At 36.9% G+C, this 24,115-nt stretch overlaps 1 protein-coding gene across 1 annotated transcript in view; it reads left to right on the top strand.

The window, feature by feature from the left end:
- The first annotated feature begins 3,286 nt into the window (after nt 1-3,286).
- The window catches only part of LOC124594901 (spermatogenesis-associated protein 20), a 295,620-nt gene continuing 274,791 nt past the window's right edge, over nt 3,287-24,115 (top strand). The window contains exons 1-3 of the mRNA XM_047133376.1: nt 3,287-3,580; nt 17,590-17,709; nt 17,794-18,013. Coding sequence (XP_046989332.1) covers nt 3,462-3,580; nt 17,590-17,709; nt 17,794-18,013 — 459 coding nt within the window. The 5' untranslated portion in view covers nt 3,287-3,461. The remainder of the gene's footprint in view (nt 3,581-17,589; nt 17,710-17,793; nt 18,014-24,115) is intronic.

Below are 24,115 nucleotides of genomic sequence, written 5' to 3' on the forward strand. Positions count from 1 at the left end.
GCTCAAGAGAATTTGAATAATTTTAACCTGAAAATGTCTGTGCATGATCACAACACAAGAACTGGACAATCAATTGATATACCCCACAGCTCTAATTTCTTGAATTTTCTCCTTGTGGTGAATACATGAGATGTATGTGGGGCAAACAACAGCCACAAATATCTAGGTCCCAGATTTGTGAATATGCTCCCAAATCTGTGAAGTTAACTTATTGTAGAATCTTAGGATACATTCTGAATTCAAACATAATCAGGTAATTTGAGCTGAAGGGATTCAAAGACACTGATCACATGAAACACAGCTCTACTTTTTCTCACATGACATAGTGAAAGGCACATATCAACACAATCAGATAGACGCAGTATTTATTGATGTCTGAAAAGAATTTGACTTGCTACAATGTCTACAAGTATTATCAAATACATGTATTTGAGGTATCAAACAAATTTGTGACTGGAATGAGGATTTGTGGTACCAAGGACACAGCATGTTAGCTCGGATCGCAAGTCATCAACAAATGTAGAAATAACTTTTGGTGTTCCTTAGGGAAGTGTGTGTTGGGGCTGTTGTTCTCCATCTACATCTACATCATACTCTGCAAGCCACCTAATGGTGTGTGGTGGAGGGTACTTTTGGTACCACTATCTGATCCCTGCAACCCTGTTCCACTTGCGAATAAAGCATGGGAAGAATGATTGTCAGTCAGCCTCTGTATCGGCTCTAATTTCTCGAATTTTCTCCTTGTGGTCAATACGTGAGATGTATGTGGGGCAAACAATATGTTGTCCAACGCATGAAAAGTGCTGTCCCAAAATTTCAATAGTTTCATGCTGTATACTAATGACCTGCCAGACAATATTAATAGTATATTTATATTTGATGGCAAATTACAGATTCAGATATTGAAATTTATTCCTGATATTAAACTTTACTATAATAGGTATAGGTGTACTCCTAAAGCTACTTATGAAAATTTGTGCCAGACTGGGGCTCGAACCTAAATTTCCTTCTTATCACGAGTGCTCGCCTTACCATTTAGGCTATCCAAGCATGAGCAATTAATAACCTATGGGGAGGGGGGGATTGAAGGGACCAAACTACACAGGCCATCGGTCAATAACCTATGAGAAGAAATAGATAGGTATATAATATAAGAAAGTTTGGGTCAGTCTGCAGTGTGCTTGGGTAGCTTAAGCAATAAGGTGCCCGCTTGTGGTAACCGGGAAATTCTGGTTCGAGTCCAAGACTGGTATAAATGTTGATATGTCTCTTACATTTATACCTATCACAATTAAGCTGAATTTCAGGAATAATTTAAATATTTGAAACTGTACTTCATCATCAAATATAAATATACATAAGGTGAAGAAAAGCCTCAGTCAAAAATGACAACAATAGTCTACGACTTCTCATTATCTAGATTCTAAAACTTGCACAGGAATCATGAGATGTGCAAGAGTCAGTAACTGTATTAATAATCTACAAGAAGAAATAGTTAGGAGTGTGATGTACAGGAATTTGAGTCAATCCATGGAGTGTGCTTGGATAGCTTAAAAGGTATGCCGACTGCTCACTATAGGTGGGAAATCCATGTCCAAGACCTGGTGCAGCACAAATTTTCATATGTCATTTTTGTTGGTAGATCTATACCTATTACAGTTATGTTGAGTTTCAGGAATGAATTTCAATCTTAATAGTAATCTCAGCCTTTTTGCAGGTGATGCAGTTTCTGTACTGTAGTACTGTCTAGAGAACACTGCACAAGTATTCAGTCAGCTCTTGATATGGGTGAAAACACTTTGTGCTCTATAATGAGATTATGGGTGAGTCATAGTTGAAGCTGGTCAACCTATACAAATACCTAAGTGTAACACTTTGTAAGGGTATAGTTGTAGGTATGAACGGAACAACCACATAGGACAAGTCATATGTAAAACAGGCAGCAGACTTCAGTTTATCAGTCTAGAAAGAAGACTGTTTAGAAATCACTCATGCAACTAATCTAGAATATTGCTCAAGTGTGTGGGACTCATACCAAATATGACTAACAAGGGATATAGAATATATACAGAGGAGGACAGCATGAATGGTCACGGATGTGTTCAATCCTTGGGAGAGTGTCACAAAGATGTTGAAGAAAATGAACTGGAAAACACTTAATGACAGATGCAAACTATACCATGAAAGTCTACAAACAAAGTTTCAAAAAACCAGCTGTAAGTGAGGAATCCAGCAATATACTATAACCCTCTATGTGTTGTTCGCATTGGGATCGTGAAGGTAAGGTCAGAATTAATCATAGTAGCTACAGAAACATTTAGACAATCATTCCTCCTGCATTCCGAATGTAAATAGAATGAGGAGTTGCCTTAATAATTGGTACAATGGGAAATATCCTCTGCCTTGCATGTCACAGTGGTTTGCAAGGTATGGATGTACATGCAGAGTGTTAATAATTTTTATATATGAAATTGTGAATGAACTGAGCCTGTCATCAGCTCTGACCAATGATATAATATGTCACACGTGCATTAACAGAAAAAAGACCAGAAAACTATTATTGTTATTATTAATTTTTTTTAGCGTTGGTTGTTGCGACACAATAGATCTGAGAGATTTGTTTATAACATTTAATTTGTACAAATACGCTCTTTTTACGCCTTTGTGTTTGGAACTATTGGTAAAATAGCATGTACGCAAGTACATACACAATAATTAATTCTATACCCACGTACTAGTGGTCTACATTCGAAGGCACTTTCCCACGAAATACGAAAATTTATTATTCATCACGAGGATTAATTAACATTTTTTCTCCAATAACAGTCAAGGTATCAATTTTAAAACTACGAACTATTCTACAAATGGTACCGAGGGTGAAAACTTGCAACTGTCTTGGCCCCCCACGAGTGATCATTATCAATTATCCCACGAAATAGATCATGGTTTCCCGGTGCGTATCGCAACAAAACGGTCAATAAAAATTTAACTCTTCAGGTGCTTTCCGTACATGAAACATTTAAAACTTTCGTAATTAATGTCAACAGGAAGGGAAAAGTATACTGGGTGACGATATTCTCTCCTTTCTGTGACTTCTTCATAATCGTCAGACAAAAATTAAGGTAATGATTGTGGCAAAACAACCGAAAACTTTAATCGTTTGCACGCTTTTCTCAGGGTTAAAACATCGCTGATTTCCAGAAAAAAAACAATAGTACAAACGTTCATAGTCCATCTATAATAACCAAATAATATAATTTGCAAGGTCATTAAGCTATCAATGCACAGTAAGGCGACAAGAACATATTTCGCAGTCGCAGTGTACTTGTGGATCGATTTGCACAGTGATTTCTGCGATATTGCGAGCATAGTACTTTGCCCCTTTTCTAAACATAAACAACTGCTGCAGGTTTGTTTTCCTCGGTGGCTGTGACAGATACTGGGCAAAGCACCTCAATGTTATGAATTCAGGAAGATTACTGCAATGCGTTGTAGGTGCAGCCTTTGGCAGAAGACTGCAATACTCTGATAAAACCTGTGGAATTGATCTGTATTTCAAGAGACAGCAACCCAGTTTTAGGTTAGCATCGACGAATACTTTCCTCAACATTGATTAAATAAATCATAGCGTAACCCTGCTGATCACGCATTTGTGCTAATCATATTTCCAGTAATTATTTTTTTCTATCATTTAAAATATTGTGGTTTGTATAATGCCTGGGCTGGTAAAAAGAGCGTAATTATGTATTTCAAATGTACCTCAATAAATTTCCCACTGACAAATTTTCGTGGTCCTATGTCAGCAGCGACAATAGGCGCTCTTGCAAGTGTGTAAATAAAGGAATGCACGGACGTTATACTTATTGCCATTACAACAGTTGCGCCTATATTATCAATTAATTAACTAGTTCGTTAACTGATACATTGGAACTTCGCCAATTATGATGAGAACGAAACTGTCAATTTAGGATGTTTTGTATCTATATCTTTTCTATGTTGCAGGGTTAACGTTTATCAAGACGTGTCACAAATATTGCTTTGCATCAGATCTAATGAATTGGGTGTCAGTTACTGTTGTAGGATACAGTAAATATAATTACCAACGGCAAATTACCCAAATAGCATGTACCACACAGTCTTTCTCATAGCTTTCCTTTTCTATGGATGGTAGATTTGGTATCGCCCACTGTACCCAATTCTTGTAATTTTCCTACAGAGTAGATATTCAGTGTACTTAGTAATATTCAGATTTTACACAACAAAATATACAAAGATTTCAATTTAGTTTAGTATTAATCTTCACTGAAATAGAGCCAAGCATTTATCAATCAAAAATGACTTCAGTATCACTTGGCATAAGTTCCCTTTGTGACACCTAAGCAGTTTGTTATACCACATCTGGCCATTCATGTATGGACTATGGTCTGTTATTGGTGTAGTTCTTTATCTGTAGCAATAGTCTTTCTTTCTTGTATTATATAAGTGGGTGTCATAGGACTAGGTTGCTTGTTTTGACGTGTCACAAAAAATGTAATTAATTTGTAAATATACAGTGAGTAGCCTGTGAGATATTTAGATTTTCCTGCAGGATCCCCTGAACCGTATTCCAGGAATAATACTGATTCCTCTTTTTCTACAGGGTTAATATTATGTTCATATGTATTTCAGCAGCACAGTCTCATATATATCCCATAATTAATCTGGGCAAAAATTGCCCCACCATAAACTGATTTGAGTATCTTACCTGAAACTACTTTTGACAACTGGCTAACCAGGGAGGCATGGCTTCAGCATTTATATTCTAGGGCCCAGGTTTACTTAAGAGTAACTTGTCATTTACTGAGTGAAAGGCTTTAGTGAGATCTACAAATATGCCTTTTGATTACATTCCTTGTTCATGGACCTCATACACTTTATGAGGAAACTCTGTAATTGCTGTGATCATTTCGGATGCCATGCTGTGTCAATGGCAGGAATTTATTTTTTGATAAATAATCACAGAGTTGTGTCAACAGCACAATTTCAAATACTTTACTGGATATATGTGTTAATGATGATGGCCTGAAGTTTAAAACCTCTTCTGTCAGTCCTCTATCTAAGTACTAGTTTAATTGTGCTTTATTTCAGTACATATAGAAAGTTGTGTTCTCTGATACTGCAATCAGTTGGATGAATAATTATCTCAGCTAATTCCTTCTTACATTTCTTTAACTGCACCACTACACAACCTGTCCCAACATGATAAGTACTTATTATTTAGGTTATTTACTATCCTGCATATTTCCTGTTCTCTCACTTCTTTGAATTCCCAGAATGTCTCTTGCATGGGGCTTCATCTTACTACTCACATTTATGGGATTAACTGGATTGAAGGGTACTGATACAAAATATTTATTAAAAACACTTCAGACTTCATTGGGATCTGTAATTATTTTTCCTTAATGTCAGATGTTTACAATTTCAGTTTCTGGCTTGGGATGACTTTGCAAAGTTTGTATTTTTTCCATGAAGTCTTGGCTGTATTTGCTGACTGAGATATTTCACTGCTTTATATCTGTTTTCTTAGATTTGAAACTCTTTCTGAAAGACATTCTTAGCTTCATTGTACTTATTTTTGAAAGTCCGCAGCTTTGTTAACTAATCGTGGATATTTTGCGTGCGTTTGATCATATTTGAGGCAATTGTCAGTCCGGTGTTTTTGCACATTGGTTATGGATTAGTACTATCTATATTCCCTTAAAAGGGCAACAAAAGTCAAAATGTTCTAGCATATCATCATAGAATTTGGTCTATATGTTTTCTGGCCCTTCAGCCTGGTAAACCACATTTCAATCCTCAGTAGCTGTTACACTCTTCTATAATTTGTTTATTTTCCACAACTTTTATAATTTTGGGGTTGTTTATGTTTACATACTAGTTGACATTGGTGGTCAGGGTAGTAAAAAATCCATGTTCCTCAAAGTAACAATGAACAGTGCCTCGCATTCAGTGGTATTGTTCCACTGTATTGTGATGGCATACAACGTATTTTTAAAGAAATGTCGCTTATACGCTAGTCTGTTTAATTATTCAGAAGTGATTTGGTTTCACTTCTTTTATAAATAACAACATGATGGCCTATAAAACTTTTATATAGTTGGTACATTATTTAAGAGATAAACTAAATAACCTTTGATACGTTATTTTTTAGTTTCTACTTTCTTCTTTTTTTAACTGTGCATCCAATGTTTACCCAATCACTATTTTGATGCCATAAAAAGTTTAAATGCAGAATTTATTCTTAAAGTGTATTTGGTCATTATTTTCACTCTGCTGTAAATGACAAGAAAAATCTGTGAAAGTCTTGTGTTGAGATGAGTTTCTGTTCTTAAGATCTGTACTCCATGTGCCATAGGCATCTTACATGGCATGTATGTCTCTGAATTGCATATTTTTCTCAAGTTTATCACCAACCATGGTCAGATGTCAGTTGCAGTTAAAAATATTCCAGAGGGTGAAGCATAATCGATAAATCTTTCACAATAGCACTGTAATTCCCATCAATGCTTTGCATAACATGATGATAATAATGACAAAAAGACAAAAAAGAAACAGTTTTTGATGTTCTACCATCATATTAGCAGTTGAACGGAATGGACAGTGTCTTGAAAGGAGGATATAAGATGAACATCAACAAAAGCAAAACGAGGATAATGGAATGTAGTCAAATTAAGTCGGGCGATGCTGAGGGGATTAGATTAGGAAATGAGACACTTAAAGTAGTAAAGGAGTTTTGCTATTTAGGGAGTAAAATAACTGATGAAGTAGAGAGGATATAAAATGTAGACTGACAATGGCAAGGAAAGTGTTTCTGAAGAAGAGAAATTTGTTAACATCGAGTATAGATTTAAGTGTCAGGAAGTCGTTTCTGAAAGTATTTGTGTGGAGTGTAGCCATGTATGGAAGTGAAACATGGACGATAACCAGTTTGGACAAGAAGAGAATAGAAGCTTTTGAAATGTGGTGCTACAGAAGAATGCTGAAGATAAGGTGGGTAGATCACCTAACTAATGAGGAGGTATTGAATAGGATTGGGGAGAAGAGAAGTTTGTGGCACAACTTGACTAGAAGAAGGGATCGGTTGGTAGGACATGTTTTGAGGCATCAAGGGATCACAAATTTAGCATTGGAGGGCAGCGTGGAGGGTAAAAATCGTAGAGGGAGACCAAGAGATGAATACACTAAGCAGATTCAGAAGGATGTAGGTTGCAGTAGGTACTGGGAGATGAAGAAGCTTGCACAGGATAGAGTAGCATGGAGAGCTGCATCAAACCAGTCTCAGGACTGAAGACGACAACAACAACAATAACGATCATATTTATTGATATTCACAAACAAGTTTTTAGTTGCTTGTGCAATTCATGATAAAGCAGTTGTTTATGGATCAAGTAGCTAAAAACCCGTTTGTGAGAAAATAAAAATTGTTACAGAAGCTCAAGAAAGTGTTTTTTAAAATATAATTGACATTATGTTTAACACACAGGGACTTAGTTTATTAATTCAGTTTTGTAAACAGTTTACAAAGCAGACTGCTTACAAAACACTTGTGTGACCCAGCCTGGAATATCGTATCTGTAGCAAATGGGACTAACAGGGGATGTTGAACATCTTTACTGATCATCAATTTTATCATATACAATGATATAGGACTTTTCATATGTTTATTAAAAAAAGGGCAGAAGAAGAAGAAGAAACTTAAGCAATAGTGTCTGTATACCAATCGTACAGATAATTAAGTACATAAACAGAAACTAATCATATAAATACAGATAAAAATCGGACAGATAACCAGTTACATAAACCAAACATATTCTAAGTTTACATTATATCCAGTGACATATGGCTATGTTTAACTTAAGTTATGGATCTCCTTGAATTCATAAAATTCATGTACTCATCAACACTGTAAAAGCTTTTACTTATAAGGATTTTCTTAAGATCATTTTTAAAAATGTGCAACTTTGATATCTTTGTAACTCTTAAGGGAAGGGCAGTAAAAAGATGTCTCTATGGAAGCCAGTTCTGTGTCCAGTTTCAGTTACGGTCACCACTGTTCAAAGCAAAAAACAGGAGGTGGGATTTCAAAAAGTATATATATATATTTTTTGAAGAGTCATAACTTTAAGTTCTGTGAATACAGAACTCCATAGGTGCAACTCTTTTTTATAATTCTTATTGCCCGTTTTTGAGTAGTGAAGGAGTGTTTTGCTATACTTGAAAAATACAAAAATAAGACACCATATCGCAGTAGACTTTGCGTAATGCATAATAGGCACTCATTACTTTTTCTTCACCGCAGGAATTTTTCAGCATTCTTAATATATAACAGCATTTACTTAATTTTTTATTGAGTCATTCTATATGTTTATCCCATTCAAGATGCTCATCTAACCAAATTCGTAAAAAAAATAGTACTTTCTGTTTGCCTAACTTTACTATTAAGTCAGTGATTACTTTATTTACTGTATGCCTATAATTCATCCCTAATGTTTTCTACTCGTTAATAGATAGACCATTATCTTTAAACCACTTAACTATATCTTCATTTATTATTTCTATTTTTTTTATATAAGTCAGTCACATGCTGAGCTTTAACAAAGAGACTAGTATCGTCAGCAAACAGTACAGCATCAGCTTGTTTTAAATAACTTGGTAAGTCATTTATGAATATCAAGAACCACAGGGGCCCCAATACCAATCCTTGAGGTACTCCATGAGTAACTTTCTCATATCCAGAAAAAGTAGGATTTACCTTCATGAACTGTTTCCACTTTCTGGTATATATCAGATAAGTATGACTTAAATTACATATGAGCAGTACTATGGATTCCATGGCAGTATAGTTTGTGAGGCAAAATTTTATGGTCAGTAACACCAAATACATTAAATAAGTCTGCAAGCAATCAACAGTTCATTTCATTATGATCAATGGAATTTCAAACAAGTTTGTTGTTGTTGTGGTCTTCGGTCCTGAGACTGGTTTGATGCGGCTCTCCACATTACTCTATCTTGTGCAAACTGCTTCATCTCCCAGTACGTACTGCAGCCTACATCCTTCTGAATCTTATTAGTGTATTCATCTCTAGGTCTCCTTCTACGAGTTTTACCCTCCACACTGCCCTCTGACACTAAATTGGTGATCCCTTGATGCCTCAGATCATGTCCTACCAAACGAACCCTTCTTCTAGTCAAGTTGTGCCACAAACTCCTCTTCTCTCCAATTTTATTCAAAACCTCCTCATTAGTTATGTGCTCTACCCATCTAATCATCAGCATTCTTCTGTAGCACCACATTTCAAAAGCTTCTATTCTCTTCTTGTCCAAACTATTTATCGTCCATGTTTCATTTCCATACATGGCTACATTCCATACAAATACTTTCAGAAACGACTTCCTGACACTTAAATCTATACTTGATGTTACCAAATTTCTCTTCTTCAGAAACGCTTTCCTTGCCATTGTCAGTCTACATTTTATATCCTCTCTACATTGACCATCATCAGTTATTTTGCTCCCCAAATAGCAAAACTCATTTACTACTTTAAGCGTCTCATTTCCTAATCTAATTCCCTCAGCATCACCCAATTTAATTTGACTACATTCCATTACCCTCGCTTCACTTTTGTTGATGTTCATCTTATACCCTCCTTTCAAGACACTGTCCATTCCGTTCAACTGCTGTTCCAAGTCCTTTGCTGTCTCTGACAGAATTACAATGTCATCGGTGAACCTCAAAGTTTTTATTTCTTCTCCATGGATTATAATACCTACTCCGAATTTTTCTTTTGTTTCATTTACTGCTTGCTCAATATACAGATTGAATAACATTGGGGAGAGGCTACAACCCTGTCTCACTCCCTTCCAAAGCACTGCTTCCCTTTCGTGCCCCTTGACTCTTATAACTGCCATCTGGTTTCTGTACAAATTATAAATAGCCTTTCGTTCCCTGTATTTTACCCCTGCAACCTTCAGAATTTGAAAGCGAGTATTCCAGTCAACATTGTCAAAAGATTTCTCTAAGTCTACAAATACTAGAAATGTAGGTTTGCCTTTTCTTAATCTTTCTTCTAAGATAAGTCGTAGGGTCAGTATTGCCTCACGTGTTCCAACATTTCTACAGAATCCAAACTGATCTTCCCCGAGGTCGGCTTCTACTTGTTCTTCCATTCGTCTGTGAAGAATTCGCGTTAGTATTTTGCAGCTGTGACTTATTAAACTGATAGTTCGGCAATTTTTACATCTGTCAACACCTGCTTTCTTTGGGACTGGAACTATTATATTCTTCTTGAAGTCTGACGGTATTTCGGCTGTTTCATACATCTTGCTCACCAGATGGTAGAGTTTTGTCAGGACTGGCTCTCCCAAGGCCGTCAGTAGTTCCAATGGAATGTTGTCTACTCCGGGGGCCTTGTTTCGACTCAGGTCTTTCAGTGCTCTGTCAAACTCTTCACGCAGTATCGTATCTCCCATTTCATCTTCATCTACATCCTCTTTCATTTCCATAATATTGTCCTCAAGTACATCGCCCTTGTATAGACCCTCTATATACTCCTTCCACCTTTCTGCTTTCCCTTCTTTGCTTAGAACTGGGTTTCCATCTGAGCTCTTGATGTCCATACAAGTGGTTCTCTTTTCTCCGAAGGTCTCTTTAATTTTCCTGTAGGCAGTATCTATCTTACCCCTAGTAAGACAAGCCTCTACATCCTTACATTTGTCCTCTAGCCATCCCTGCTTAGCCATTTTGCACTTCCTGTTGATCTCATTTTTGAGACGTTTGTATTCCTTTTTGCCTGCTTCATTTCCTGCATTTTTATATTTTCTTCTTTCATCAATTAAATTCAATATTTCTTCTGTCAACCAAGGATTTTTACTAGCCCTCGTCTTTTTACCTACTTGATCCTCTGCTGCCTTCACTACTTCATCCCTCAGAGCTACCCATTCATCTTCTACAGTATTTCTTTCCCCCATTCCTGTCAATTGTTCCCTTATGCTCTCCCTGAAACTCTGTACAACCTCTGGTTCTTTCAGTTTATCCAGGTCCCATCGCCTTTAATTCCCACCGTTTTGCAGTTTCTTCAGTTACCCCTGCAACTACTGAAAAGGCTGCTGCCCCTCTTCAGGAAGCACAAGTTTATCTAGCCTCTCAACAGATACCCCTCTGGTTGCACCTACAGTACGGCTATCTGTATGGCTGAGGCACGCAAGCCTTCCCACCAATGGCAAGGTCTATGGTACATGTTTAGGAAATTATATATAGCAGTTTCAGTGGATCTATTTTTCCTAAGACCATTTTGTTCATTGGCAAATATTCCACATTTGTTCAAAAAAGTAGTCTTTGATACATTATTCTTTCAAAAATTTTTGAGAAACAAGACTACTTTGATAAAGATCTGTAGTTTTTTACATCATAAGGTTCACTGTTTTTATATAATGGTTTTATTATTGATATCTTATGTTCTCTAATTGAAGTATAAGTGGTGAAAGAAGCATTAATTATATCAACAAACAGAGGAACAATATATTTGATGTGTTTAATTACTTTATCAGGAATGCCATCTGTACCACAGGAAAATTTATTTTTTAGTTTGCTAATTGCATTCTCCGCCTCTTGTACTGTTACAGGGTACAAAAACATAGTTTTGGGATTTACAGATGTGTCACGATCAGCCTTATATGACTTTGGTTTTTTATAAGGTGGTTGGTTTAAAAGGGGGAGGGGGGGGGGGGAGGAGGGACCAAACTGCTTGGTCATTGGTCCCTTTTTATGAGTTTGTACTATACTCATGTAGTGTCTATTAAATATAGTTACAATTTGTAAAGAATCTTTTATGGTTTTGGCCTTGCATTTAAGATCAATGTTGATGTGTTTTGCTTTGCTTCTGCGTAAGTTTGTATATATCACATTCCAAACTGATTTTACTTTTTTGTTACCCTTGTTTCTGTTGATGTATGAATTGTTGATTAATTTTTTTGCTGCTGTAACGACTTTCTAGTTCACTTTTCTGCAACAGTTTACATACTGTTTCAGAGCTGGATTTTGCCTTGCCAATTTAATTAAGCTGGCCGCGGTGGCCGAGCGGTTCCAAGTTTCTCTGAAGATTTTCTTATCCCCTGTGTTATTCAGGTGTTAGTTCTGATTTTATTTTAATTTTCTTAAGAGAGGATGCAATTTCATAGTTTGTAATAAGCTTAAAATGATTCAAACTTCACATCTGCATTGTTGTATTTATACAATCCCCTGTTTGAATTTTTTAACAGTAAATTAAAAATCCTAATGTTGTCCTCAGTTATACATCTTTTGTAAAAGTATTTCTCATTTTTCCTACAATTTTTGCTGAGTACAATAGTTAAACTAAATTTTATTGCTTCATTTTCTGATAATTCAATGTCAGTCACTTCTAAATTGTGATCAAATGTTTGCAAGTCAAAAAATATTTGACCAATTGTAGTTTTAGTGATCTTTCCAAGTCTAGTATATTCATGACAGTGAGTGATAAGTTATGTGAATATGACAAGTTATTCTATTTAGATACATTTTGACTGGTTATTTTAAAGTTTACATTGACATCTCCAGCTATAATAACATTTTCTTTAAAATTCCATAAACCACTAAAGAGTCTTTCTACACTGTCCAAAAACTCCATAAAGTAGCCTGATGGTGATTGATAGATGCACACAGTGGTTATTTTGGGTTCTTTAAGTTTGCCAATGGTAACAAGAATGGTCACAGGTTTGTTTTACCTGTGGGAGAGTGTCATGGGGATGCTGAAGAACCCGAACTAGCTAAGCCTTGAAGATGAAACCTTACTTACCAAGTTTTAAGAACAAATTGTGAGTCATATAACTAGGAATATGTTAAAAGACCCTATGTATTGATCCTCTAGGGTTCTCAAAGACAATATTAGACTATTTACAACTCACACAGAGGTGTTTAAACAATCATTCCCACATGCAATACATGAAACTGGAAAAACGCTAATAACTGGTACATCATGAAATACCCTTTGCTGAGCACTTTGTGGTTTGCAGGTGTATGGGTGTAGATTTAGGATGGATCAAATATTAAAAACAAGGAATTGTTTTTACCTTTTTTCCATCAGATGGTAATTGTACGATTCCTGTGCTGTAAATGTTATTGGAATGTATGTGTGAGAAATTACCTACAAACCGCACCACTGATCGCCTTCAGACAGCTGTACTTCCAGTGCTTCCTATAGTGGCCCAAATCTGTGGAAACCATATAGGAAAGATCTGGTATTAAGGAAGGGTGTTTACAGGCATTTCAGAAGCACTCTGTTGACTACTGTGTTGTTTCCACTACAGTAGTAACCCATCTTTGACTTGGCAGTCTTTCAGCCTGATAGGCTGTAATTGCTATTGTCTAAAAGTCTGCAATAATAGGTGTCATTAATGATATTGCCATCAATAAACAAGTCAAAAAGGAGAAGCTCTTCAAGTACCATGCTGCAGAATTGCAGAAAATAGCAAAGAAGACAACATGAAAACTACTACTTTTCTTCACAAATTAATTTTGATAAGTCATTAGTCTGTCATCTAGTGCTACATATGGACTTTATACCAGATAAGAATGTGCTGCATTTACTTATTCTCTGTTGCTTCTAGTGCGTGCAGAGCCTATTAAAATTTTAAGTCATGTAGTTTTTTAATTGTCACATTCTGTTTTGCAACACAACAGCGTGCAGTGTTTTGAAGTTTCTTTGTGTTCTTAATGATGGACATAATGCTAATGTTAACATCCAGTGAAGTTTCACCAACCAGCAATCACCTTGAATCAGATTATTTAAATTGATGAAGGATCCAGGTTGACAATTATGTTTTATGCTTTGACGTATTCGCTTTAATGAAACACTCTTGTGTCAGAATTTGACTTCAACTTTTGACATTGTTGATTCTACCTTGTCTGTGAAGTCATCACCATTTTTACTTTTACCAACATTTTTGTTCATATGAAATGTTAACCTATTATGTAACAATACATGGATTTTTCCACCCGTCTCTCTCTCTCTCTCTCTCTCTCTCTCTCTCTCTCTCTCATTGTCCCTTCCTAAAAGACACACTAAATGATCATAATTGTACACACAATGGAACGCTTGTTAAGAGCCTCTCACTCTTCTCTACTAACTATGGAAATGCCCTTTACAGGAAAGTGAGTTCAGTTTACGTATGATACCATACATCTTAGTAGTAAGCTCAAATAACCTGAATGTTGAGTGAGCCAAACCCAAACAACAAAATCTTCATTCTAATAGTTTTCAGCCACTGTATCAAAACAGTGAAAGTAGAAGCAGTTTTTGAGGACTAATATAGAATTTACTGTTCATGTGATATGATCATCAACAGATGTTTATTTCTTTTAAGTCAGTACTGCCATTAGACTGTTTTTTGAGTCTAATAGTGTATTTTAAATATGACAGTATGCCATCTTAGGCACTGTATAACATTAAAACACTTGATAATGGCATTTTACGCCAAAATCATGATCGTGTAAATGTAACACTGCAAATAAAAAAAAAACAGTCTAATGGCGGTGCTGACTTTAAAAAAATATATTATGACTATGACCCTACATTATGAAAAAATTATTAGATGTTTATTTGATTTTCCCCTTCAGAATTATGACAAGAGTGGTGTTACTTATGCTTTGTGATAAATATGTGAGAGTTAACTTGCAGTGTAATCTGCAATTTTTGTGTCAGTTTCAAAATTATCAGTAACAAAGGTGTCAAGTTTCATAATCTAATAATTGATGCTATTTCTCAGGAACCATGATCTCAGTTGTTACAGTAAACAAACAAATACTGCCTGGATCACAATTTCATTTATTAATGACTACTGGTTTTGATCTGTCCTGCAGATTGTCTTCGGACCTGGCACTCCAAAGTACAGTTCGTCAACTGTGGTATGAATGACATATAAGTTTTATAAAACAGTGCAAAGTCCTGGATAGAATAACAGCAATGTGGAAGGAATAGATTGCTACTTGCCACATAGAGGAGGCACTGAATCACAGTCCGGCACAATGAAAAGAGAGTGTCAAAATGTTAAGCTTTTGGAAAAAGTCTTCCTTCCAAGATAGAACACACACACACACACACACACACACACACACACACACACACACACACACAAAAATCACAATCACAGTTTGCACACACATGGCCCTGTGCTGCCCCTTCGACCTGAAATTTTATGTCATTCATACCACTGTTGGCAATACCTGATCTGACGGGACTGGGTGCTTGTGTTGTCCTCATCATATTCATCATCATCATCATCATCATCATTTGTGGATGTGGCTAAAATTGGACTGTGTAAAGATTGGGGCATTGTACGGGCGCTGATGACTGCACAGTTGAGTGCCCCACAAACCAAACACAATCAATACCTGATCTGAACATAATCTGCAGGATAGATCAAAACCAGTAATCATTAATAAAAGAAACTATGATTTAGGTAGTGCTTTTTTTCTTTATTTATTTTAATAATCTAAGCTGCAGCCGCCGCCACCACCACCACCACCACCACCACCACCACCACCACCACCACCAAAACAAGCACTGCTACCACTACCACCAGATTCTTTACATTGTCAGTATGTCTTTCATCAACTCATCCTCTTGGTCTTTTTATATAGTGAGGAATCCAACACAGAATCTTTTTAGCCTATCTGCCATCACTCCATCTTACTATAAATCCAACCAATTTCTGTTTCAGTTGTGTAACATGCACAGTCACATCTTCAACTTTGAATAAAATATTCATTTCTTCAAATGAACTCCAAGTACTTTTTAGCGGTAGCCTTGCCGTGTATATTCTTCAACAAACTGATGTAGTTAAATCCTATTCCTCAGTTGTCATCTACTGCCCAAACAGGTTTTAATGTGTAAAATTCTTCTATTGCGTTAAATGCTTTCTCATAGTCTACAAACCCCTTACAAAGCGCAAGCCGCTGTGGCCAAGCTGTTCTTGATGCTTGAGTCCAGAACCGTGCTGCTGCTACGGTCGCAGTTTCAAATACTGCCTCAGGCATGGATGTGTGTGATGTCCTTAGGTTAATTAGGTTTAAGTAGTTCTAAGTCTAGGGGAGTGATGACCTCAGATGTTAAGTCCCGTAGTGCTTAGAGCCTTGCAAAATGGTAACTGATATTTTTTTTATTTTTTTATTTTTTTTTATTTCATTGACAACTTGTAGAGATGGTACATTGTGCTGTGCTCACTTGTACAAAGTGAACTGCTTTTTCTTCTGTGGTTAAAATCTGAAGTAGTAAGGATGTTTGTAAAAATTTGGTGTAGGCATAACACTGACAGAAGACTTACGTGTGTTTACCTCTTTACGTCTTTACTGGATTACAGTTATTCCTGCATTTTTACAACTATCTGAGACCATCCTCTAATGAAAATATTCTCTGAATGACTGTGCATGTTTCGCTTTGACCTTTTGTCCCAGTTGCTTTTATTATCTTCAGTATTAACCCATAACCCATCATTTCCAGAGCTTTTTCTTTTTCCATCTGCTGAATTGCTTTCCCTTCCTTTTGTGCTAGTATTTCTGTAATGCACTCATTCTGACAATCAGTTACCTGAGTGCTCGTGTCTTTAGTGGGCTATAGAGATTCTTGAAAAAATCTCCCAAAATCTTTAGTATGGTCTTCTAGTTTGTGATAAATGTGCCACCTGCAATTCTTGTGATGTGGTACTATATTCGCTTAACATATGAGGGTGTGCTGAAAAGTAATGGCTCTGAATTTTTTTTTGTGGTCATTCTTAAAGCCTTTTTAAATAAAACAAACATTCATGTCAACATATTTATTTCTCAATAGTCATCCTGGCTACGAGTGCATGTCTCTCAAAGAGAGACCAGTTTGTTGATACTGTCACTGTAGGGTGTTTGGCATTGTTGATGGTGCCACAATATCACCTTTGCTTGCTTCACTTCATCACTATAAATAAAGTCCTTGAAGGTGTTCTTCAAGTTTTGGAAACAGTTGAATATTGGATGGTGCCAAGTTGGGACTGTATGGAGGATGATTGATGACACTGAACCCAAGGCATCAGACTATTGACTCTTCCCTACATATTGCAGCTCCTCTTGTCTTGTCATTTCTTGGGCTGCTACTTATTTTCTGTTCCTGTATTCTATTGGGCGAAGAAATCTTTGGTTCTGAAAGATGCTTGTTCATGACACCTTTTTTGTCCAGTGAATATATATTAGCATCTGGTAGGTACAGTTTGGCCCAGCAAAGTGTGTGGTTGGCATTTGAGAGGCGAAAGATTGAACTATTATTGTGCTTAGAGCAAATGAAACATGGAGCATGAAGTGCCATTTTGTATTACCCACATTACTCCTGTCCTGGCAAAATAGTATAGAAGGAATATTCACTGTGCATACTGCACCTCGCATAGATCCAAAAAACACTGTTGTTCATCCTGCTTCACTTGTTTGTATAACATAACTTTTTACAGTCTTGACTGTTGAGCCATTCTGAACATACTGCTTATGCAAATAATTGTTATTTTTGTTCTTTCCAGTTTGTTGGCTGCCAGGACAATGGCTACTGCTAAAGGGTCAGAAGAGAAAGGGCACCAGAACCGACTGTCTTTTGAAAAATCACCATATTTATTGCAGCATGCTACGAACCCTGTGGACTGGTAACAATTTAAAAAGCTAGTTTGTTCATATTTTGTTTGATATTTAATAAGAAAATCACTGTAAAAATATTCTACCATTTCAAGGTATCCATGGTGTGATGAAGCATTTGAAAAAGCAAGGAAAGAAAATAAGCTGATATTTCTTTCTGTTGGATATTCAACCTGCCACTGGTGTCATGTAATGGAAAGAGAGTCATTTGAAAATGGTGAAATAGCAAAGGTTATGAATGAACATTTTGTTAACATAAAAGTAGATAGAGAAGAAAGGCCTGATGTCGATAAAATGTACATGGCTTTCGTACAGGTAAGAAATAATTGTGTAAAGTTGTCTTCTTTTCATATTGCTGGCAATGATCCTCTGAAAATAACTTTGTCACTGCATTTTGCAGTATTTGTAGTTGTCATTTAGTTTTTGTTCATATAACTCACTTGTGTGGTACTAATGATCTTTGTCGTAATCACACATATTATGGCAATGTTTGGTGAATATTTAGTTATGCAGTAAATGTGCAGTGGACATAATCTCAGAGACAGCTATTGTGTTGAAACCATTGCTGACATTAGGCAGTGTAGAGTGTATTGTGGGGTACCAACTGCTATTTGTAGGGAACAAGCTTACTAGTATGTACAGATTGCATACTTGGATATTAATGTCATTTTTGAAGTATAATGTTGGTGGAAGGAATGATCTACACAATGGAGTAAAACCACACCAGTTGCTCAAATGAGAAATAACAAGAATTGCGAACACACGGTAATGGAATACTTGGTATTTAATATTAAAGAATTCAGTTGAACTATGTAATCTCCAAGGCAAAAACCAGCTCCTGCCAATCCAGTATGAACAAATATTCATACAGTTGCTTAACAATAACAACACAGAAAAAAAGCCATTCATTCAGTCAAAATTAAGTTAAAAAATTCCACAAAATGTATTCATTATAATGTGTGCAGAAATAACCCAAAATTAACACACTACAGAACTACCAAGAACCTTCCCATGTTCTTGTATGTTTTACATTTTCAGTTACCAGTCTTGTTGCATAATCGATAATTAAAAGAAATAATTTGTTGCTCTGGAAAAACTGATGGTCAATAACTCAGAAATTTTGACTGTTATAAAAGCTTTTGGAGCATTGTTCCAGGAAAAACAATGATCTTTATAGTATTTTAACTTATTTCAATACACACAGTCACGATCACATTTAAGTTGTTTATTTTTATTTTTACATGAACAGCTTCAGTCTTCTAAGAAATCATCTCCAGATCTTACAGTCTGTGAAGAGGAATGAAACGTAATGCTTCATTTACAACTGAAATCGACACAAAGATAAAATAGTGTAGTAAAAAAGTGCAGCTGATATATCTATGATGACTGTAGGAACCATTGGCGTGGAGGAGGTCCCACTGCTACATCGTCTCCTTATTTACCAAGCTGCATCCTACTGACAATCTTTACTATGTTTATGTTTACTGGAAGGCCCTGCCGAGTGCAGCCCATATTTAAAGAATACATTTCTAATTGTTTCTCTTTCTTGTCAGTTTTTGTACTGTATATTGTTCTTAATAAGATCAAAATATTCTTTGTTGTTTTCTCAAGGACCAGACTCCTGATAATTATACATGTAATGCAAATTCTTCGCACAGTGTAATTTAGTCTCATGGCCATTGGTTGCCAGTGACATTATGCTAGAGACAAAGGCCGGGGCTTTCACTATATAACCAGTAGGAGCTGGGCCACATGTAGCAGTGTTCTTCACGCCTGCATCGATGGACCTGCTCCACACTGGTGGTTCCTACACTTATCAGAGATTTATCAGCTGCATGTTTTTACTACATTATTTTATTTTAGGGTATGTTTTGATTGTAATGGAAGTAAGATGTTTTATTCCTCTTCACAGAATGTAAGAGCTGAAAGTGATCTCTCAGCTCAGTAAACTTATTTGTAATAAATAAGTTTCTGAGAAAATAGAGCAACATAAGGACACATCCAGGTGGTTCCCCATGAACCATGAACCATGGACCTTGCCGTTGGTGGGGAGGCTTGCGTGCCTCAGCCATACAGATAGCTGTACTGTAGGTGCAGCCAGAGGGGTATCTGTTGAGAGGCCAGACAAACGTGTGCTTCCTGAAGAGGGGCAGCAGCCTTTTCAGTAGTTGCAGGGGCAACAGTCTGGATGATTGACTGACCTGGCCTTGCAACATTAACCAAAACGGCCTTGCTGTGCTGGTACTGCAAACAGCTGAAAGCAAGGGGAAACTACTGCCGTAATTTTTCCCAAGGGCATGCAGCTTTACTGTATGGATAAATGATCATGGCGTCCTGTTGGGTAAAATATTCCGGGAGTAAAATAGTCCCCCATTCGAATCTCCGGGCGGGGACTACTCAAGAGGACGTCGTTATCAGGAAAACTGGCGTTCTACGGATCGAAGCGTGGAATGTCAGATCCCTTAACTGGGCAGGTAGATTAGAAAATTTAAAAAGGGAAATGGATAGGTTAAAGTTAGATATAGTGGGAATTAGTGAAGTTCGGTGGCAGGAGGAACAAGACTTTTGGTCAGGTGGATACGGGGTTATAAACACAAAATCAAATAGGGGCAATGCAGGAGTAGGTTTAATAATGAATAGAAAAATAGGAGTGTGGATAAGCTACTACAATCAGCATAGTGAACACATTATTGTGGCCAAGATAGACACGAAGCCCACGCCTACTACAGTAGTACAAGTTTATATGCCAACTAGCTCTGCAGATGATGAAGAAATTGAAGAAATGTATGACGAGATAAAAGAAATTATTCTGGTAGTGAAGGGAGACGAAAATTTAATAGTCATGGGTGACTGGAATTCGAGAGTAGGAAAAGGGAGAGAAGGAAACATAGTAGGTGAATATGGATTAGGGCTAAGAAATGAAAGAGGAAGCCGCCTGGTAGAGTTTTGCACAGAGCATAACTTAATCATAGCTAACACTTGGTTCAAGAATCATGAAAGGACGTTGTATACATCGAAGAATCCTGGAGATGCTAGAAGGTATCAGATAGATTATATAATGGTAAGACAGAGATTTAGGAAACAGGTTTTAAATTGTAAGACATTTCCAGGGGCAGATGTGGACTCTGACCACAATCTATTGGTTATGAACTGTAGATTAAAACTGAAGAAACTGCAAAAAGGTGGGAATTAAAGGAGATGGGACCTGGATAAACTGAAAGAACCAGAGGCTGTACAGAGTTTCAGGTAGAGCATAAGGGAACAATTGACAGGAATGGGGGAAAGAAGTACAGTAGAAGAAGAATGGGTAGCTCTGAGGGATGAAGTAGTGAAGGCAGCAGAGGATCAAGTAGGTAAAAAGATGAGGGCTAGTAGAACTCCTTGGGTAACAGAAGAAATATTGAACTTAATTGATGAAAGGAGAAAATATAAAAATGCAGTAAATGAAGCAGGCAAAAAGGAATACAGACGTCTCAAAAATGAGATTGACAGGAAGTGCAAAATGGCTAAGCAGGAATGGCTAGAGGACAAATGTAAGGATGTAGAGGCTTATCTCACTAGGGGTAAGATATATACTTCCTACAGGAAAATTAAAGAGACCTTTGGAGAAAAGAGAACCACTTGTATGAATATCAAAAGCTCAGATGGAAACACAGTTCTAAGCAAAGAAGGGAAAGCAGAAAGGTGGAAGGAGTATATAGAGGGTCTATACAAGGGCGATGTACTTGAGGACAATGTTATGGAAACGGAAGTGGATATAGATGAAGATGAAATGGGAGATACGATACTGCGTGAAGAGTTTGACAGAGCACTGAAAGACCTGAGTTGAAACAAGGCCCCGGGAGTAGACAACATTCCATTAGAACTACTGATGGCCTTGGGAGAGCCAGTCCTGACAAAACTCTACCATCTGGTGAGCAAGATGTATGAGACAGGCAAAATACCCTCAGACTTCAAGAAGAATATAATAATTCCAATCCCAAAGAAAGCAGGTGTTGACAGATGTGAAAATTACCGAACTATCGGTTTAATAAGTCACAGCTGCAAAATACTAACGCGAATTCTTTACAGACGAATGGAAAAACGGTAGAAGCCGACCTCGGGGAAGATCAGTTTGGATTCCGTAGAAATATTGGAACACGTGAGACAATACTGACCTTACGACTTATCTTAGAAGAAAGATTAAGGAAAGGCAAACCTATGTTTCTAGCATTTGTAGACTTAGAGAAAGCTTTTGACAATGTTGACTGGAATACTATCTTTCAAATTCTGAAGGTTGCAGGGTAAAATACAGGGAGCGAAAGGCTATTTACAATTTGTACAGAACCCAGATGGCAGTTACAAGAGTCGAGGGGCATGAAAGGGAAAGCAGTGGTTGGAAAGGGAGTGAGACAGGGTTGTAGCCTCTCCCTGATGTTATTCAATCTCTATATTGAGCAATCAGTAAAGGAAACAAAAGAACAATTCGGAGTAGGTATTAAAATCGATGGAGAAGAAATAAAAACTTTGAGGTTCGCCGATGACATTGTAATTCTATCAGAGACAGCAAAGGTCTTGGAAGAGCAGTTGAACGGAATGGAAAGTGTCTTGAAAGGAGGATATAAGATGAACATCAACAAAAGCAAAATGAGGATAATGGAATGTAGTCGAATTAAGTCGGGTGATGCTGAGGGAATTAGATTGGGAAATGAGGCACTTAAATTAGTAAAGGAGTTTTGCTATTAGGGGAGCAAAATAACTGATGATGGTCTAAGTAGAGAGGATATAAAATGTAGACTGGCAATGGCAAGGAAAGTGTTTCTGAAAAAGAGAAATTTGTTAACATCAAGTATTGATTTAAGTGTCAGGAAGTCGTTTCTGAAAGTATTTGTATGGAGTGTAGCCATGTATGGAAGTGAAACATGGACGATAAATAGTTTGGACAAGAAGAGAATAGAAGCTTTTGAAATGTGGTGCTACAGAAGAATGCTGAAGATTAGATGGGTAGATCACATAACTAATGACGAAGTATTGAATCGAATTGGGGAGAAGAGGAGTATGTGGCACAACTTGACAAAAAGAAGGGACTGGTTAGTAGGACATGTTCTGAGCCATCAAGGGATCACAAATTTAGCATTGGAGGGCAGCGTGGAGGCTAAAAATCGTAGAGGGAGACCAAGAGATGAATACACTAAGGAGATTCAGAAGGATGTAGGTTGCAGTAAGTACTGGGAGATGAAGTAGCTTGCACAGGATAGGGTAGCATGGAGAGCTGCACCAAACTAGTCTCAGGACTGAAGACCACAACAACAACAACAATTTAATCAAGACTGTATTTTTCTTTGGCACCTTGAATCACAAATTTTTTTGTAATTTTGTCATTATTTCACATTGGTGAATATGCTAACAACATTTAATCTTCAGAAGTCAATTTTAGCTCAACTCTACTTTCTTCAGATAAAAAAATTAAAAGATAGCCACACATGAAACCAAATTGTGAAAGTCACATCATATTGCCTTCAATTTCAAATCCACCACTATCATCCCTTCCTCTATTCCCTCTACTGTTCTCGGCCTGTAGATAGTCCCCAGCCAGTTGCTTTAGTTTTCCGTCCCATGCAGCCCTCCAGTGACACTAACAGGAGTAATGTGTGTGACATACAGACACATTATTTCATTTCAACACCACCATGCAGCTCTGTTCAGTTTTCATGATTGATGTTATCCATATACGTTACTCTTTTCCATTTTTGGGCAGGGTAATGTTTGTTGTTGTCATTGAAATTATTGCATTAAAAGTATATGTTTGAAAACCACTTGCTTTTCGATGCACATTTCTGTTAGAAGTGGTAAGACATTGACTGGCTCTGACAATAGAACTGATATATCCTGCCTGTTACAGAGGGTCTTATGGTTTGACACAAATGCAGACATTGATAACTCGCTGTTGTGCACCCATAAACCATAACCAGCTGGTTTGAGAACCACATATATATAAAGGAGAAATGACAAAAAAAAATCATATAGGTACACCATGGTTGTTTGTGCTAATTCCTGTCAACTTTTGCATATATCAGTGTTCACGAGTTAAAATTCTGATAATTATGCATTCTGTTTTACGCTGGTAAATGATGTTTCATGACCCCACATTCGACGTTATGTGATTTTGATTTCCAAAATTGTTACTAGGTACTTCTTTTTACTTTAATCAGACTGTAATGTCTGATTGAGAGCAAGGTGATAAAAGACATAAATTAGCACATCTGAAAATTTTTTAGCAAGCAGTTTCATGGGGAGTCATAGATTGTCTACCCCAGTCAGGGTGGCTGAACTGTGACTTGCATGGAACTCTTTTTGTGTGCTTGATTTTACACAAACTGATTACATACGGCTTATTGTGCCATGGTTCCACCTGGCAGAGCAAACAGCTCCTGTGAC

The sequence above is a fragment of the Schistocerca americana genome, chromosome 2 (assembly GCF_021461395.2).
Source record: "Schistocerca americana isolate TAMUIC-IGC-003095 chromosome 2, iqSchAmer2.1, whole genome shotgun sequence".
NCBI classification, from domain to species: Eukaryota; Metazoa; Arthropoda; class Insecta; order Orthoptera; family Acrididae; genus Schistocerca; species Schistocerca americana.